This window comes from Catharus ustulatus, chromosome 3, assembly GCF_009819885.2.
Source record: "Catharus ustulatus isolate bCatUst1 chromosome 3, bCatUst1.pri.v2, whole genome shotgun sequence".
In the NCBI taxonomy this organism is placed as follows: domain Eukaryota; kingdom Metazoa; phylum Chordata; class Aves; order Passeriformes; family Turdidae; genus Catharus; species Catharus ustulatus.
In genome coordinates, this window is record NC_046223.1 from 23565667 (window position 1) to 23585997 (window position 20331).

Consider the following 20331-nt stretch of genomic DNA (forward strand, 5'->3'; position numbering starts at 1 on the left):
ATTGTTGCTTGTTTTGGTACAAAACATTTCTACTGCTGTCAGTTTGCATCTTCCACCACTAATGTGCACACCTTCTGCAAAATGAACTTTGTCTGGAAAGAACAGTTAGAAGTGAGAAAACACAACCCACCCTTAAAAGTAAACAGCAGCACCTGTTAAGGGATGGATTTGCTACTTCTCAGCACAAGACCCTGAAGGAGGCCCTTGGATGCCTCTGTTACAGAAAGCAATACAGTAAACCACCCACAGTTAACTGCCATAATCAGACTGGGAAAAGTCAGATGCAGGCAGGAAGCTCTGAGGAGATTTAGGGAGAGGAATGACTCAAGGCCAAGTGTTGCCACTGCCATCTAGAGGTTTTAAAGACAGATGTTTCATTCTGTCCATAGCCTCCCCGCCACCAAAACATGCTTTCAAACATAAGATATGAGCTGGAAGGCACATATGTTTTAGAAAAATGTAACTCCACAAAATTCACATTCAGCATCTCCAACTCCTGTGCTCATAGTTGTTCCAAGTATCCTGTAAAAGCCCTCCAGCTGATTCAGAAGGGTATCAAAGAATTTTTCTGCTTTACAGCATTTTTTTTCTTTTCAGTATTTTATCTGACATAAAGGAAGTGGTTTTCTTCTGCTAAAAATGAGGCTCTGGTGAATAATGAATAGAAACGTTCACATTAAGCACTTTTAGAAGCACTCTTTATTTTATAGGGCACAGTGTAAAGTGAGTGCATTGTCAGAATCTGAAATGTTAAATTTCATAGAAATCATTAAAACCCTTTAAAACTAGTTAGTTCTATTTATCATAACTGCCCTGCCCTCTTCAACTAAACAACTAAATATAAACACATATGTTTTATATATTTATTTATATAAATGACAACAACTTCTATACCTTTCCCTTCACAGAACAAAATATTGTGGGGATATTAATTTATTTACATCACAGAAGGCACTACAAAATAAAATACAAAGCTCACTTCCTATGTAGAATATATTGTACAATTAAACACAAAGTTATTGATATAGAGAGATCCCAGTGACAAGTCATACAATCTCAAGAAAAAAAATTAACTAACCACTGTTAGAAACAAAATCCATTTTTTGTTACGTAAGGATTGTTCTATCAAAGCAAATTCTATGCCAGAAAGATCAGATTCCTTCCTGAATAAGCTTAATAGGTATTTATATAATAATGTGGATTTATATATGAGTGCTAAGCAATTCCAAAGGAAAACTTATTGGAGAGTTGGAGAAGAATTTCCTAGAAATCACAAGGACCAAGCACAACTCAAATACATAAATATCTAAAAGATTGCATGGTACACAGAAATGCTTAAACTGACTCAGTCTAGAGGCAGGCAAGAAGCTCTAGTACAGTATTTATTTGGGCTGACTGACCCTTCCTTACAGCTATACTATTATTTAGCTAAAGTGCCACTAAAATTACTCTACACATGGCATCCAAGTCAGCATGTACACCTTTAGTATAAAACTTCCAGAAGTGCAGACAGCTCTGCTGAGCCAAACTTCTCTCTTGCCAGTCCCTGCTCAGAACTTTTGCCATTAACAACCAAACAGAAACTACAGGCCCATGCCCCATGAAGAAATCTGTCACTTGTCACCTACAAGCTGCTTTAAAACAGACCATGCTATGAGGTTATGTGGCAAGAGAAAGCAAACCTTCAGAGCTGCAGTCAGACAGGTTGTCAGTCAGAGAGTCAGACAGAGGTTCAGCAGGACCAATCAATTCAGAGCCATCATGCACCTCACCACCCTGAAAAGAAAGAGGGAAAGGAATTACTCAGCTGCTGTGCTCTATGGAAATTCTCACTGTACAGAAGTGATAGCCAAAATGATATTTTCTAATCAGTGAGTGGTCCATTACCTTAGAGTTAATGAATTGAATTAAACCATACGAGACTTTCGGTTAAGCCACGTTTGGTTGCCACAGACTGACTAGATATCCAAATATTTAGCCCCCTGCAGCTTCAGAATTTTGAACTACACAGACCTGCACACCCAAATCTTCCATGGAGAGAATAATAATGCTCCTGATCTCTTGTGTCACATATAGTTTGTGCCCTTCAATGGTGCTCCCAAGCACAGGACTGTTTGTCCATCAGGACATCAGGTCCTACTCATGACCCACTATCTTGAGCTCAGTCATGGTTGAGACTTAACAAAGATAGAAGGAGGACATTCCCTTCCAAGCCTGAAAGAAATCAAAGCAAAGAGAAGTAACAATAGCACTAGAAACCACCTAAATGTTTTTGGTATTTTTTCTGCTTCACATCTCAGGTGCACACTTTCCATGCCACTTTAACAGAAAGTATTATGTATTACATGGCATCATTTTCAAGGCTATGTTACAAACAGGCATTGCTAATCTGTCTTGAACCAGTCCAGCACATTTTCACACAAGCTACCTCATTCTTCTGGAGTTTATAACACATAGATGCAGAGAACACTCCCTTCAGATGTTTCTAAGGATTCATTGTCCAAGTCTCTCTCTCTCCATGGCTATTTGCACAAAAATCTGAAAAGGAACAAAACCACCCATGGGCAGAGCCAAAAGCACAGCACACAGGCTGAGCTGGTGACTGACCAAACCAAAGGCTCTCTTACAGGAAAGCATGACACCACATCAGCTAACAAATGAGCCTAAATTATTGCATTTGCATAACCCTCCCTTGAAGACAGTTTTTCCTAAAAAAACATTGGTTTTCTAGTTTTATTCATTTCCCTGAAAAGCCAGAAAATATCCATTGGGAGGGTAACACTTTCCTTTTTTAAGCAAAGAAAGGAAAGAGAAGTCTGAAAAAGTACCCAAAACCACAGAAGTATTTCCAAAGAACTGAAAACATGCAAAAGCAAATAAACCAAATAGTAAAATAGTCTCAGTCTCCCTCTCATTTATTGACACCAAAGCTTAAAGAAAATTATTTTAAGTATTTTAAAGAACACTGCAGTAACTTCATCAGGAAAACAAGTGAAGAATTTTAAGCTTTGATAAAATGTTGCTCTTGCATATATATATAATTTAAACATACTAAACATATTAATATGCTTAAGTCCCATCTCAGCCAGATGAACATTTCCTTAATTCCAAAGAGTTACTGTCATGGGTACATGTAAATTTATGCTTATGAGTTTGCAGAATGTCAGACTAAGCTACTGAAAATAAAGAGGTTTGAAGGAACTACTGAAAAGAAACTGCTTCAGCTGTAATAAAGAGGAAGTCCATATCAATGTACTATCCTAAAACTTGTTATGGAGACTGGTTCTCACAACACTATACAAGCAGCACATTTGTTGCTGTGGACCCGAGCCCACAAAAAACCATAAGGAAACAGTGTAAACAGCCTTCACTCCTTTGGTTTGAAACTATAAACACCTACTGAAAATATAGGAACAGTGACAATGTTTTTATTACTTCCCACTGGTATTTACCATCATAAATTTTCCTATCATTCAATTTAAAAAAATTCAAGTCCCTTCACCTGAAGTTCCTGTAAAACTTTCCACCTTGTAGAGGTGTGGCATGAGGTTTTTTTAAAGCCACATTTCCAGAGTGAACAGAAAAGTCCCAGTCCTTCCACAAAACACGTCGGACTGTGGTTTATAAAGTAAAGCAGAATCAGCACTATACTGCAGTCTTGTCGGTAAGAAGAAAATACTTCGGCAAATACTAACCAACCTTAAAAAACTCTTCCAGCTGTTTGCTGTTATAGAGAGCAGGGATATTGGCAGAAAACTGCAAGAGATCTTCAGCACATTGCCTTCTTTCTTCAATCACAGTTTCATCAAACCGCCCTGGAACAGACACATAGATTGACAGTTTTAGAAATAACTACACATTTATTTTGCAATAATAACTACAACGAAAGAAAACGAATGAGACAAAATCAACCTTCTGGAGACAATGCCCTGAGTCTATAGAAGTCACTCCAACGCTTCAGGAGAACACAGCAAATCTTCAAACTTCCTATTCTCAATTGTCCCTAGAGTCCCGTCTTCTGCAATCCGCTCGAATGATGAAAGCTGGCAGCTACGACAATGATCCTTCGCCCTCTCATCGTAAGAATATGTGAGGCAACACTCTTGATTAGCCAAGAGACACTAACGGATGTCCAGTGTTATCTGACAATAAATGATACATGCACAATTTGACAATATGCCAGTCAGTGTCAGCCTTGATTACGGCCCAAATCCTGTAAGGAGCTGAGCAATCTTCACGTATTCTCAAGAACAACGCACAATATGAGCGGGTAGTAAACAAAGTATTGCTAAAAGCCCCCAAACAGATCTTCAATTCCAAGGTGCCATTTATGGAGGAGACAAAGTGTAGGGGAGATGGTGAAGCCCTGTTACCAGGCACTGAAGCTTTCCTCTGAAGTAGCTCCATGCAGACAGGGTCTCATCTCCTTCTGGATACAAGAGGTAAACAGAGCTGGGAAGCAGCTCATTTACTAAAATGTATGAACCTTCCTTTTTCTCTACCCAGCACCCAAAACATTCCAATTAGAAAAACCATACTTAAAAAACAATCCCACAGTTCACCTGAAGAGATTTGCTTCTCAGGAGAAAAACCTTGGATTGCTACCTTAAATTCACATCCTTCACAATTGCACGCAACTTATTTAAGCTTTTTATATCAACATCACTTTGTTGTTGAAATAGTTACAAGTTTACAAAAGAAAAAGGGCAGAGGTTAACAGTAATAATTGGAGGAGAATAGAACAGATATTGCAACAGCTATACAGAGGGGAAAAAAGGATTGGGAAGACAAGTTCAAGAAACAGTACTGCTATAACAGCATGACCAGAAAAATAAGAACCACCTGTGACAGCGCTGTGGCATTAACCTTTGAAGAGGACAAAAGAAACACTGAATACAAAAGCAAAATTCATTTATACTTAGAGCAAGCAAAAAACTAATCCCAGAAGAAAGTATCAAAGCAGGATTCTTTCCAGAAATTCTTCAAGTAAATAGCTCCTGCCCGTGCGGTATCAGAAAAAAGAAAATAAAACTAAAAAGACACACACATACTCACAAGATCACAAACAAAGCTTTTGGGGCTTATTTTTCCCATGAAAGAAAAGAAAAGCCATCATTGGGCTAATTTTCAGCTGGACTGGTTCCGTGCCTTGCTCACCCTGCCGTTTCAGCTGCACAAACAGGAGCAGCTGTACAAAAGAGTGAGCAACAAGCAAGCAGAAAGAAGGCAAAAGCGATGCTACCACGGCAAGTGGTGACATTGAAATCAGGCCCTATTAAACTGCTCACCAAACTTCCTAAGTCTTCAGAGCAACACTGGGGGTGCATTAGGGCTCTTGGTTCATTCCATGCAAAATTGGACCTCATGGAAAGAAAACAACTTCCCTCAGCAAAGCACAGCAGCATGGGCCAGCTAAATGAATCTACAAATTCACATAAGCGCTGTTACAATGCAGTAGAAAAATCAATTGTGAAGAAGTAAACACCTGACAATACCAGAAAACTTTTGTAAGAAAGAAATTCTGTAAAATGTTTTTCCTCATTTCTCAAGAATCTCTCCCTATTCCATCAAACTCAAAAACTAAATTTCCTTATCCACATCTTCTCACTGGGCACCAGATAGGACACATCAGGACCAGCCCTGCCAGGCTGACTGGTGTGCATTCACTGACTGCTAGGAAGCTGCAAACCTCAGGTATGAGCTGAGCCTGCCTGGCCCTCAGCAGCACCAAAACACATGCTCTCTTCTTACTCAGGTGCCATTTCACAGACTTTGCAGAAGTATAATGACATTTGCAACCACCTTCATTCTCAAATTTAGCTGGTATTAGCCACATCAGTAAGGGGTTCGACTTTCTAACTGCACAATCACACAAGTCTTAGTTTCCTAGGAAGCTGAGCTAAAAAAAACACAGAACAGAGCTGTTGAAATATTAGTCACTGTCGCATTTTCCAGCCCATTAGCATCATGATACACTATCAGGAAAACTGCTTCTAGAAGTAGAGGGCTTGAAGGAAGGGAAGAACATGATTCAGTACTGGTACAGTTCACAGACCTCCTGGCATCTTGTTGGCAGTTTAATTCCCAAGCAACCCTGCCTAACCCCTTCCTCCTTTTCCTTTTTTTGTACTTTCAAGCAATGTTGTACTGCTCAACACTTTCATTATCACTCTTCTCAAGGAAATGCTCAAAGGTGCTTACACAGCTAGCTGACTCTTCAAACATTTCTATCAGTATGTCACTTTGCATCTAAATCAACATTATTTCTGCTAGTCTTTACAATTCTCAGACACACACAAACGTCACTATAGGCATCACATCTTTGTAATATTTTTAACAAGTGTCAACTACAACTTCAGCATATAACACAGTTCTTACTCCACCAGCAATGACCCATTCAAAATTTCCTATTTACATAAAAACCAAATATAAATTCCTGTAAAAGAATCCCCAATGAATTTTGTGGAGCAACACCCAGCAAAGTGTGTATTCATGTTTCAGTTAGTTTCTCACAACATTTCCTACTATACAAAACATCAAATTAATAAATACTTTACTTCATTCTTCAAATACAAAGGGCATGCTTATGTGAGCTTTATAAAGTAAATCATCTTTCTGACTCACTGCTAGCAAGTTATCAATATCTGGGGGTTTTTTGTTTCTTTTTTGGTGGGTTGGGGGAGTGAAGTATTTTTTGTATTAGAGTACACTTCTGCAGTTGTTAAATATAACACATGGAGATTTACCCATGTTTTGGTAAAATGACATGTATGGCCCACATATGGAAATACTTATGTGCCCAACAACAACAACAAAAAAGTAGTAATCACATCCCAGATATAGGTATCATAATTTTAGCAGCTGGATATGTTAGGGCATTTTAGACTTTCATTATCAAGTTCACTGAGGTTTTTCCTCTAAAACAAGTGGAAAATGTTCCAAGTGAACTACAGAGAAAGTCAGATGATTTCTTTTTCCCACCCACAGCAAGTTTTCTGCTTTGAAACAAGCAGCTCTACTACAACAGCATAAAAATACACACACTTTGTAGTAAGTCTTTGGTTGCATGAAATATGGAAGCACAGCATGACACATTTGTTTTTAAATACATCTCAGTTCCTCCACATCATCTCCTGAAACTTTGAATGCTGAACTGAAGATGCTCCTCAGGTTTAACACTTCTACTACAACTAAGTTCAACTGTCAGAACCACCACTGCTCATTTTGCAAACTGTACACTCTGCAAACAATAGGTACATGCATTATTTAAAGCACAGGTTTCCAAAAAAAACCAAAAACACCAGTTGCTAGCAATTCTACTCACAAGTTTAATTAGAAACTAGGCTAAAAGCTGCACCAATTGTAACATCACCACAGGGAAGCAGCACTGCAGAAATGGTCCATCAAAGCAGCATGGAAACAAAAGATCTTCAGAGAGATGGACCTTGCAGGTCATCACTAACAGAATGAGACTGAAAACGAGTTTATCAAAACCTTGTTATCTACAAAGATTGTATCTTTCCTCTAGAAAAAAACTTGGGATTTTTTTAGTAAATTAAATCATACAGCAGTTACTATGAGTAGAACTGAGATGGAAGGATACATAGTAAAATTTTATGTTGTAAATACAAAAATAATTCTTAAATTGAAGAGTCAGATAGGGCTGTTCCTTTCAGCTATGTACCAATCATTTAAAATTTCTTTTTACATTACCGCCACTTTTCTGTATTCTTCTGTCTCAGTTTCATTTCAATGTAGTGGAGTTTGTTTTAATTTAGTTTTAATTTCAAAGAGCTTTTTAATAAATAACTGCATTGAATGTTTCTGTGGATCTCCTTTTCTCACAATGCATATTTCAGTCACTTTTGTTCACTAAATACAATAGAAGAAGAATGTTTTTCAAAAGGGATTTCACTCAATTCTTCCCTTGCTTCCAGAGCTAGTGCAAAAACAGTTAATTTGCATTTATGGCAATGTTTAATTATTTAAGATATCAGACACCTATACTCTTTTCCACCCTGATTTTCTTTTACCCCTCTTTTCTCCCCTATGAATACATATAATAACTTCTACCTAAAATTAAATTATGCTTTGCAAATCCTAGCTTTGTAAATAATTTGTCCAGTGAAAATTCTACTCTGTAAATCAGATTTCCAGAAATCTCAGAATGAAATTAATACTACATGTTTTATTTAACCATTATTGCCTATACTTTGACACAGCACCAACACTTATCCCATTTCCAACTTCAAAAATAGACAAAAATAAAATTACATAAAAGTTGGGTACAATTTGGCTAATGTGAAATACAATTTACATCAGGAATTCCACCCAGCTCTGCACAGAGAGCCACAAAATCTGCATCAGGATTCAGCTCCACAGATGCAGGCCAACAAACGTGAAACATGCTGGATGCTAGAACATACCAATCTGACACAGAAACTTTGGGAAAATAGCCTCTAGATGACTTCCCAACACTGCTAAAAAATGCCACACAAAGAAAACCTGCAAAAATTAGCATTAGATATGCACCAAAAAACAGCAAGTACTGTCTGGGTGCTAAAACAAGCACAACACATCCAAACCATGCAAAAACATGCATGGCAATAAACACAAATACCAGACACAACACATGGAAAATGCAAATGCACACACAGCATGCACTAGAGGTGCCAAATAAGCTCAACACTAAAAATGCTAAAAATATGGGGGAAAACAAAAAAAATGTGGTAGTAGGATGCAAAAAAAAAAAAAAAAAAAAAGGTAAACATGCTGAAGTGTGCTGCATGTTAAGAAAAACCACCAAAACATATTTGAAACACATGGCAGTGGAAAGCAACACTGCAGGAATGCCTAAGAAACAAAAGACACTTTTTCAAAAGTGCAAAAATCTTAGCAAAAAAACCAAAAGGGCACATTGGAAATTCACACCAAAGGATGCCAAACATACTGGGACAACACTCTAAGAGCCAAAATCCACACCTAAAAACACACAGCAATCCCAGACCAGAAACAAGAGCACATGGCAGATGCATTTAAAAAATTCCATACTATCTGAACACTAAATTTCATACAAGGTGCACAGAGAAACTATAAACACAGACTGAATGCTAATTAAAAAAAAAAAAAAAAAAACACCAAACTAAACCAACTTGTAAACACCACTAAAATCCGGCAGATGCACGCCAAAAAAATGCCAAACATGTTCAAAGATTAAAAACCATTTAAAAACCCACTAAAGAAATCCTGGACAGAAATGACATCATAGCCATGCTCTAGAAACCAAAATCACACCTAAAAACAGTCCAAATCCAGCCTGGAAACCTTGCCAAAAAAGAGCACATGCCAAAAAACACGGAACATGCTGGACAGTAAACATCATGCAAAGTTTGCACAAAAACAACACAGTTTGGATGCTTATGAAAAAATAACTCCAAACCAACTTGCAAACTCCATAGAAATGCCTTAGTAACTCCAAAAACACCTGACAAACCAGCAAGTCCAACAAAAATGCCTTAGAAGCCTAAAAGCCTGACAAAAACCACACCAAAAACACTATGTGATAGAATCATCCCAATAAAACACCAAACACATTGAATATTTAAAACCTGATAAAATTCCCAATAATTCTCTCTGGTAGATGCACACCAAGAAAATCTAAACTCATGTTGGATACTAAAAAAACTATCAAAAAACAGCTCCCCAAACCCAACAAACTAAAAAGGACCAACAAAACCATTACACTGAGTTAGAAATGCCTCAGAAACATTTGCAAAGCACACAGTAAGTGTATGCCAAAAAAAAGATCAAACATGCTGGACTCACCAAAAAATGCTAAAATCTGCTTAACCTGCAGTATATGCAAGAAAAAGCTGCACCTAAACCATGCTGGATCCAGCAAAACAATCCCACAAAAAAATGCTGTAGCAATGCATTAGGAACCAAACACCTTGCTAAAAGAGCAGAAAATTCACACCAAAAATCTACATGGCAAATGTTTACCAAAAAACACCAAACATGCTAGATGGTCACAGCTATGCAAAAAAACCCCAGAACAAAACCAACACACAACAACCACCACAGACTCAGTGCTTAAAAAAACCAAATACACTAAAACAACTAGTAAGAGCCATGGAAATGCCTTAGTAACCCTAAAAGCACTTTAGAAACCACAATGCTCATCCTAAACCAAACCAAATGTACATGATAGATGCAAGTAAACAAATGTCAAACACTTGTTGGACACTTTAAAAAAACTACTTTAAAATTCTTGGGAAAAAGGCTCATAAGCAGGTGGTAAATGCACACCAAAAAGCAACAGTCAGCAACACCTCAGAAATGTCTCAGAAACACTCACAGGGCATGCAGTAGATGCATGCAAAAAAGATGCCAAACATGCTGAACACACTAAAAAATGTTGAAAAATGCTTAAAAATGCAGTGGATATTGTGTGATATGCATGTACATCTAAAACATAGCACCAGTTTGTGCTGAACACGAAGACCACACACTAAAAAAGGTGATTTTATAAACACAACACTGCTTTAAAAAGTGGGACAGGCGGAATTCTATACAGTCACACCACTGGAAGTCCACCTATAGCTCATTTATGAGGACATGCATATCAGGATGAAGTTAAGACTTATAAGAGCTAATCCCTTTTTGTCACCTGTTTCTCCTCTTGAAGATTGTTTTGGTGAAGTATGTAAAACTGATCTCAAAAGCCTAGCTAGATAAAACTGACAATTGCAATCAGATTCCCATATTTTTTTTTTTTTTCGGTAACAAGCAGTTAATACTTTAATACAGTTCATCACTAAAAATCAGACAGCTCAAATATAAAATATTTCGTTTGCTGTTCAAGTGCTGTTCACAAAGCTAATATAGACTTTATGCTCCTGAAAATAGGGAATGTATGTTGTAAAGATACAGAACATATACATCAATAAATATCTCAGCTACTATGTCTAACATGAAGGCAAGGACATAAATAACTTTTATACATTACAAAAATAAAGAAACTTATCAAGTTATGATACCAGCACACTTACAAGTTGAGTAGTAAAAGGAAAAATTTCCATCCAGCAACAAAACAAGATGTATTTATAGATACTGAGTTATCAAAGAATTTCAGCAGGTCAGGAGGAAATTATGCTTACCAAACACTATTGCTTTGGCAAAAGGTGGAAAGAGCTCTGTGTGTCTGCATAGGTTTTTATGAATTTGCCAAAGATCTTTGTGCAGTTTCTTAAAGTCACTGTATCTCTTCCAAACGACTATCTGAAGCAGAGAAACCAGAGAGAAGTATTAGTGAGGTTCATTGTTCATATTACATCACACTACAAATACACTGGTTTAATCACACCAGACCACTAACTTCAGCAAATTTGTTTAACAAATATATACGGTCTGAACTGCCAACTGTAGCAAACATTAAAAAAAAAAAAAGGTTCATTATCTGTCCCCAACCTGCATATTGGCTAACAACACTACAGTGCATAGAAAAAAACTGAGTAAAAGCCGAAAGGAGGGCAAAGGCAGCACTGCTTCAGTCACTCTGAGATCCAGACCTACACAGGGAGCCAATAAGAGAGGAAAAAATGCTGAACAGGAGTGTTGCACTATCCAACATTCAACAGCACACTCTGTCTGGTGCAGCTGTAGGTGCGGGGAAGATACAAAAGCAAAAGAGAAAACCAGGGAAGAGAAATCCATACAAGCAAGGGATTTTTAGGGATGGTACATTAAGTACCTGGACTACAAAACAGCTCCTAAGCTGTGCATGCAAAGTGTTGATCAGATGTAAATGCAAGCCCTAATCTCAAATGGTTTTTTGTAATAACACCAAAAAAAAAAAAAAGCTTATGTTCCTTTTGTAATCTAGACAAAAACTCCATCTCAGCAAGACAAAGATGCCATTGGTTCATTATACCAGCTATTCCTGATCTATCCTTTCCAGAAAGTAGTCATCTCCCAGTCAGGTATCCACCTTATCCTTCTTCCATCCCATTCTTTCCATTCAAGAAATGAGGAGAACCCAGTAGGAAAATCAAACCAATGAAAGAAGTAAACAATAAAATTCACAGATGACTGCTACTGGATATGTTATCAGGATGAAAAGATATTAACAAAGATTGTTTTTTATATCCTGACCTCATTTTTGGTCAGACTCATTAAGCCATCACAATAAACCTCAACACTAATGTAAAGTGATTAAAGTAGAACAGAAGGGGAAAAAAACAAGGAGAGAGTGCATGCATTCAGCAGTTGATTCCATGGTTGCACGAGTCAAATGTCTCAATTAACTTAATATAACTGACCACAACTTTAAATATTCCACATATTTCTGAATTATTTACCAGATTTCCTTCTCATAATTGAAAAAGTTGATTTTTTTTTCAAGCAAACCAGATTTAGAGTTAAGCAAAAGGTTTCGATTTAGAGCATTTTTGTGGGGTGTTTTTAAAACACTGCAATCAGAGGCCTTCAAGTTTCAGCAGATGCAAGTCCCACGTACAGAATGATGCAGATATAAGGGGATTGTTAACAGGGGATTTGCAAAGCTTTGGTGTGGCAACACCCTACCCACCTTATAAATTCAGCTATACTGTAACCAGCAGTCCTGATTCAGACTCCCTTGTTGGCACACATTTTCATTACTTAATTACAGCTGGTACTAAGTGAAGTCTAACACACAACTGAAGAATCTCAAGGAGGCAAACTAGTCATTTTGCTATCAGAAATAACAAATTTTCAATGCTATACTTTTATCTAATCCAATAGCCAGAGAGTGGATGATTAGCACTTCTTGAGCAGTGTGTATATAGAACACAAAATTGCTTAAGATGGTGAATTCTTTAAGCATTAAGTTGCTGTATTGTCAGTACTTGGAGCTAACATGAAAAGCTGCCAGAAAATAAGAGCATGAGATTTCATTCCACAAAAAAAACATCATTTTTCACTGCTAAAAGCGATCACTCAATAATCAAGAGGAAAAAAATAAATGTCCCTAAGTAACTTGCATAGCAAAAGCAGTCAAGGTTATCCTAAAACCTTCCAGAAGCTCATGGAAAACATGCCTTTGCATGCATGTGGCCAGCAAAGTTAGTAAAGTTCCCACTCTCACATCCTCATTAAAATTTAGATTTGGAGGAAGGACACACTGTACTTTGAGGCCCAATGAAGCACAGCAAGTATATCATAAAACATATGTTAGCCTTGTAATGCAATAAGGTGCTTGTCATGACAAGAGCCAGTAGATCTCTATTAACTCATGCAACTCATCTGTTCCACAATGAATAAGCCTTTCTCCTAAATGAAAAGGAAAAAAACACAACTGCAGGACTACCTTAGATGCAACTGCCTTACACACCACATTGCCACCAGCAGTCCCCAGAAGCAAGGACATTAAAGACAGATCCCCTGGCCTTTTTTTGTAAACCCTTACAAACCTCTCTTCCTGCCCGCCCCAGCAACAACAGCTGGGATTACATTGAGTGTACCTGGTTGCAGTGGGAGAGGTGCTGCAGTAAAGACTTGTATCCCAAAGGGCAGCCAAAAGATGTGACAGAAAACCGGCAAGTGGACTTGAGGTCACAGCACACAGCCTTATGAGTAGCTGTACATATGTAAAGAATGCATTAACATCACAGCAGTGGCATTAAGAGACACCTGGGGGACGAGGCAGGCACAGCTAAGTGGTCCTACATGGATGTGGGAGGCAGGTTGCATGAGACAGATCCTAAAGCAAAAGGGTGGTTGTGTGCACAAAATTTCCCACTGAACTCCTCATTGAGGATTCTGGAAAACTGAGGTAAATTTATTTTCAGTGGGAGCAGGTTAGGAGCATATTATTTTTCTTCCAAAAGCTGCCCACAGTTCTTTTTTTACATAAGAGGCCATGGAACAGAAAAGTTCTCAACATATGGGGGTTTCTAACTACAATTCCCCCTTACAACTACCATCTAGGATATTCCTTGTAATCAACAACTATTTTCAGATAATGCTTAGAACAGAATCCCACCACACCTAACATGCTATCACATGCAGAATAATTAATATGGTACAAAGCAGGGTGGAAAAGGGCAACTACCAAGAAGTTCATCTCATATTAACATCCTCTTACTGTCTAGAGCATGTGAAACTCTGCATGAGTAACCTACAGCCACAAATCAAAGCAACAACTATAAGATATGGTTCTGCTGTTGTGTCAAAACTACTTAACACATATTCATGCAATGCTCTAGCTAAAAGACACTTACAATATATTTTTCTGATGAATGGACTCATCAACAGCTCTTATAAAGTGCTTTTCCTCACAAATGAAGATTAAGGTAATGGCAGAATGTGCTCATGAATAGGTTCAATTCAGGATTCTCCCTGGAAAAGGTGAACATCAAGCTACAAACTACAGTAATGCAGTTCTAAACTAGATCCATGATCATCCATGATAGCTTATTTTAATCTCCTAGAGATTTTTTTAAAAATGCAAAAAGCACAAATGTTCATGCTTGTCTGATTCTCAAGATTTCAAAGAAGGATGCAGTAAAGGGGTGTTAGATGTATCAGCCAATTCTCACCTCTGCCAAGTCACTAATCAGTAACTCATGTTTGACCACACAGAGATGCAATGAATTCATTTATGAGCTCTTCTTTCATTTACTATGCAGGCTGTCCTCAACTGTAATAAGAGACTGCGCCAAAAACTGAACATATGCATGCGTTACACACTGCCTGAAAAGCCATAAGGTTGTGTTTTTGAGGGAAGATTTTGCAGCTACATAATATAAGAGTAACCATGTCAAGTCATTAGTCAAAAAAAAAAAAAAAATCAAGAGGGAAGGAGGAAAAAGCTTATTAATTAAAAAGAAAAAAAAAAAATCCACAGTGCACACATGGTATATTTATCTCTCTCAATAAATGACTCCTGTGACAGACTTTTCAGATATTTAAGAGGCACAAGAATAGAGTAAACCCTTATTGATACACTCTTCAGAAGAGGTAAAGAATAAGCAATTTTAGAGTTTTGTTGAAGTATATCACTGGAAAATACTAAAGGAGTCTCAGAGAGATAAGCATAATATATATGACTTGCAGTCTAATCTCTCAGCGACTCCTAGACTCCTCCATTCTCCCTCTTCACTAACAGACAGTAATGGTGTAGGCTTTTCAGTGAAGTATTGGTTAAAGAGGAAAAGAGTACCTACAGCTGAGACCTAAGACTTGAATTGTGGACTGATCTCTAATTTTACCAGTAGGAGTTAAGTAACCATCAATTTGCCAATTCCAGCCCCGAGAAAAGAACTTGTAAAGTTATCAAAGCAGTTTTGTCATCAAAAGACACTTTACTCACTAAGACTTTGTTTCAAGTCACCATTCATCACTGAGGGATGAAATGCATTAAGTTACACTAGCTACTATTTTTAACTATGAAAGCTAAAGACAAATGGACACATAGAAAAATTGTTAGCTCGATTACTAAACACTAGAAACTGTTAAATTACATCAAAGATGCTTCAAAAGGCATAGTGTGATACATAAAGACATTTGCACAAGTTTAAACTGTTACCTCCTGGACATCCTCTGGATTTTTTCTTGAAACAATCTGAAAAGCAAAACAAAAATGAAACCGTGTAAGTCCTTGGATTTTCAGTTTGGAAGTTAAAGAGTAACATACAATGATTTGTTGCTGAAGAGAAAAATCTGGGGAAAAAGTAAATAGTGCACTCAAAAAATTTTCATTTAGTTTTAGAGAAGTCTAATACCCCAAGACATCACAGTGAGAGGTTTCAGCAGCAGTCAGCTGTGATCACACATAAAGACAGGCGTACATTCTAGGCAGAATGGCACAAAAGGCATTTCTCAAAACAAAGCTACATAGAGCACATCTCCTATCATCTTTCCAGTCTCTTCCTATTAATTCATATTAGGGCCACATTACTCCCAATAAGAGGAGCTCACTAAGGCTACTTGGTTTAATATAAACTGTACACAACCTCACTGAGAATGTGAGGATTTGTATTTAGCAAGACAGTATTTCCACTTTACTTACAATCACCAGAGTGCAGACATGTCTGACTATCCTTGCCTATTTGTTTCTCCTTAAAATCTCTTGGCCTAATTAATTATAAATGACTTTGTCCAGGAGAAAATTGCAGTGAAAATCAGGCTTGGCTGCACACCATAAAGAAGCCTGTATTTCGTCAAGATTTTTTTTTTTCTTTAAATAAATATTGATCACAAAAGCCTTTGTAATCCAAGTTTTGTACTGGTCTTGTAAACAGCAGCAAGAGCACATCCCCACAAACATACAAACCAAACAGACACATCTTTAATTCATAACTGCAATTATCTTGTGCAAGTCAGTATATCCTTCATCATAAGAGCCAAAGCTGTTTAACAAAATAATTAGTCTATTGTTAGCTAAAGCAAAACAGGGCATTCTCAATCCACCTGGGACTGTCCTCAGCGACACACCCCGGAATAATTGATGCCCTGAAGAGGTGATGTGTGTAAGGAAGCGCAGGGAGCCCACAGTACTTGCACCCCAGAGACTCCCACACCGTCCTGCTGTACCGCAAGCACCACGCAGCTGTTGCTCTGACATGGAAGCCACCGAATCCACACTTTCCTCTTGCTAAGTGACAACAGCATACCTCTTATTTCCCACAAACTTAGCTCTCTTCCTCCCTTCCATTTTGCAAGAATCCTTGCCAAAGCTTCCCAGATTTTGTACCAGCCATTTACTAGCCCCCAGCCACTCATCTCACACATTTTGGATGAGACAAGGTGGAAAAGAGAAGCATTTCCTTCTCTAGTAATCTCCCCAAAGCCCTGAAACATTTTCCTTCACAGCTCTATGTTCTTTCTCTCACCTTGCACACCAAAGTCCTCTTCTTCCAGCGTAGTCTACATTGATAAAAGACAAAACCTTTCTCAACTTTTCCTCACTCTTGAGTAATCTAACATTTGGCAACTTTACCAAACGTTAACCTTGGTGGCTGTTGCTCTTTCATTCACTACCAGGCAGTTCATAAGTACAATTGGTGAAATAATTCTAACCTCCTTTTCTAATAGCTGGCGTACTTGATGCAAGGAGTCTGTAGAGCTGGGGGAAGAAAATATCACAGGCATGGCTACACATCACAGAGAACACCAAAGGGCAGACACCAACAGCTTTGCTTTGCAGTTCACCTTTAGTTAAAGCCTTGCAACAGTTTTGGCAGCTAGGTAAGTTACCAGATGGGCAGAAGGAGACCCAGAGAGATGAGTAATTACCCAGCCAGTTAGTAAGAATCTGGAATAAAACCCAGAGGCCCTGTTTCTCACTTGTTCTTATGTTACACCGCCTTCTATATCTCCCAGCCATGCCAACTTTAAGTCAGTATGTAATAATTTATGTGCTGTCCTACTTTGTTCTTCATATCCTTTCCTGAAAGTCAATCTCAGAAGAGGCCTGCCCTTTCCATCCAACCTATAGCCAACCTAGAGACTTGGCAAAGATGAACTAACCCCCTAAATTATCCATGTACTTTTTTTAATCCTTCCACAAGGATCAATGCAGTCAGTTCCTTCTGCAAACCTGTAACATAAGCAACTTTAACCTATTTTCAAAAACATCATTAGAATACCCACCAAGGAGCTAAGCAATGTGTAATTACTGCACTAGACTGAAAACAGAGATCCTACAAGGATCGTCAACATCGAGAGAAGTATTTCAGATTATACCATTCTTCATCTGACCTGCAGATATCCAACATAACTCATCAGAACTTTAATTATCATGAATAATTGTAATCTTCCAAATTCTCTAAACTTTTATTAGTGGCCTATATTTTCAGGTATCGTTGAAGAATACTCTTCATATCACAACTTGCTAATATTTACCTGTTTCTTAGCATTTGAAAATACGTATTAAAAAGCCAATATTCATCTACTCTTGTCTGCATTTACAATTGTGTTACAGTTTACAAGTAAATACAATATATATTCTCTGCTTTACAAACAAAACTATTAAGAAAAAAGCTGCAAAAATTATAGATCTCCCTTAGCACTTAGAAGAGACTGCATGGGTAATTATGCCTTGGGCCAGATGTTTAGGACACAGTAAACAAGTGCTTTCTTATCCATGATTATTTATCTACATTACACTGAAACAGAAAGTTCCTTTAACTTCATTTCACAAAGGATTCACTCACACACTGCACTAAGGAACCACAGATCTCCACTGACACGTACTGACTACCCTAGATCTCAGCCACAATGATATTCAACACAACGGGAAGGTCCACCTCACTTTTTTCCTGGCGGTCCCCCAAAGCTGCAGAGCATCAGCTCAGCAAATACAGCTGGAATGCTGTGATATCAACCACGGAGCCAGATCACCACAGGAACAGGAGGGAGGAATAGGAGGAAAGAAACAGAATGGCTACCTGATATGTACACTGAATCCTTTTATTCCATTTCCCAAATCCTTACTTCAACTATTGCACAACAGATAACCAGGCAGAGCCCTGCTGAAACAGAAGTTACTTCCATTTCTGCACTTGTGAGTCCAAAGCATCCCCTGATGCAAAAAAATGAAATAATTTTTCACTTTGAGGATTTCAGCTATCAAAACACTGTAAAGAACTAATGATCCCTGGTTAGGTCAGTTGTATTTGGACAGCTCACAGACTGATCAGCCCCTTGCTCTGTGCTAAATGAAACACACCACCTGATTCTGCACTGCCTCGCTCGGAAAGGCACCAGAGCACCCACAGTTCATGGGACAAGGAGAATGACATCCCCAACCAGTTCGCCACAACTTGATTTTGAACAATTCTGCAGAAACCAACACATCACAGAGAAATTTAACTGGCTTTAGCTAATAAGAACAATGCACCAGAGCAAAATAAGCCGCAGAAATCTTGGCTCATTCCTATTAGTCCTTATTCCATTGACACAACTTTTTAGTCCTTATTCCATTGACACAACACACACACTTGGGCCATCAGGAGCAGCTACAGAAAGATATGATGGCTCTGTTTTACTCTCTGCATCTATTTCAGGAAAGGCTTTTTAAACTGCAGCATCATAAGAAAAAGCAAGTCTTTTTTTCCCTGGTCACAAACACTAAGTTGTATTGGACTGTTGTAAAAAGAACAGTTTAAACGTGTTTGTCCCATATTTGTGTTAGGTCAACATGGAAAGACAGATAGATAGACGGATAGATAGAGAGATGACAGATTTTTTTTATTTTTAATTTTACAAGTCATACAAACTCATCATAGGCTAACAACCTGACATTACAATCTCTACACACAGAGAATGCTGTATTCTTTGAATTAAGAGGAGGGTACTTATAAGCATACCTTGCTCTCACAGGCAGGATGTCTGCAGCTGCAGTCACTACGAGGTCACAGGTCATTTAAATAAACTCTGTCTCTCTGTGATACTTACAGATGCTCTCAATACATCCCACCACACCTGTGAGCTAAACTGCCACTTCTCTTGAGCCTATCTCCACATATTCACTCACTCGCCTCCCTTTTCTGGTTTAATAGGAAAGTGGAAGAGAAAAGAAAGCAATGAATTTCCCTAGGAGAACAGCCGGAGCTTTCATCAAAGCCGGCACCAGCAGCTCTCCCAACATCTGCAGCAGCTCTCCTGCTTCTGGCGCTGGGCCCGGCTGACCCGGAGCGCTGTGCCCGCCCGGGCCGGACCCTGCCGGGTCCCGCACTCCGCTCCCGGCCGGCTCCTCCGGGCTCCTCCCGGGCCGCTACGCTGCGGGAACGCCGGGAACGCTGGGCAGCCCCGCTGCAACCTATCCGCGAGATCCGGGGCGGAAGAGCGGGGCAAAGAGAAGGAGCTGTTTGTTTTAAGGCTACTCTCGCATGCCCTGCGACAGCAAGCAAATTGGAGTTAATCGCAAAGCGCGTCTGAGGCCATGACAACGTTTCGAGGCGACAAGTTTGCAGGAGCCGACCGGGGCTCGGCTCGGGAGAGGCCGCCGTGTTCCACCTACCCTTCCTTCCTCCCTCCCACCCTTGTTCCTCTCAGGGGCTTCCACGTCGCGGCCGGGCACGGCAGCCGCGGGCGCTGTTCCGCACGCAGCGGCGGCTTTACAGCCCGAACGGGGGGCAGGCCGGGCGGCGGCCGCCGACTCACCCGCGCCGTGACCTTGTAGACGGTGTGGCCGCGGGGGTGGCGGCGCGGCTCCGTCACGGTGTAGAAGCGGGCCAGGTCGGCGCCGCGCTCCCGCGGGCTCAGCATCCTGCTGCTGCCCCCGCCGCGCCGCCCTCCCGGCACGGGCGGAAGCGGCGCCCGGGAACGCCCCGCCCCGCCCGGGCG

General features: G+C 39.3%; 1 protein-coding gene across 1 annotated transcript in view; it reads right to left on the reverse strand.

The window, feature by feature from the left end:
- RPS6KC1 (ribosomal protein S6 kinase C1) overlaps positions 1-20273 on the reverse strand; it is an 85012-nt gene extending 64739 nt beyond the window's left edge. Inside the window, exons 1-5 of the mRNA XM_033054949.1 lie at positions 20149-20273; positions 15569-15604; positions 11160-11280; positions 3700-3815; positions 1683-1776 (exon numbers count right to left, since the gene is read on the reverse strand). Of these exons, the coding sequence (XP_032910840.1) occupies positions 1683-1776; positions 3700-3815; positions 11160-11280; positions 15569-15604; positions 20149-20253 (472 nt within the window). The 5' untranslated portion in view covers positions 20254-20273. The remainder of the gene's footprint in view (positions 1-1682; positions 1777-3699; positions 3816-11159; positions 11281-15568; positions 15605-20148) is intronic.
- Positions 20274-20331: the final 58 nt, after the last annotated feature.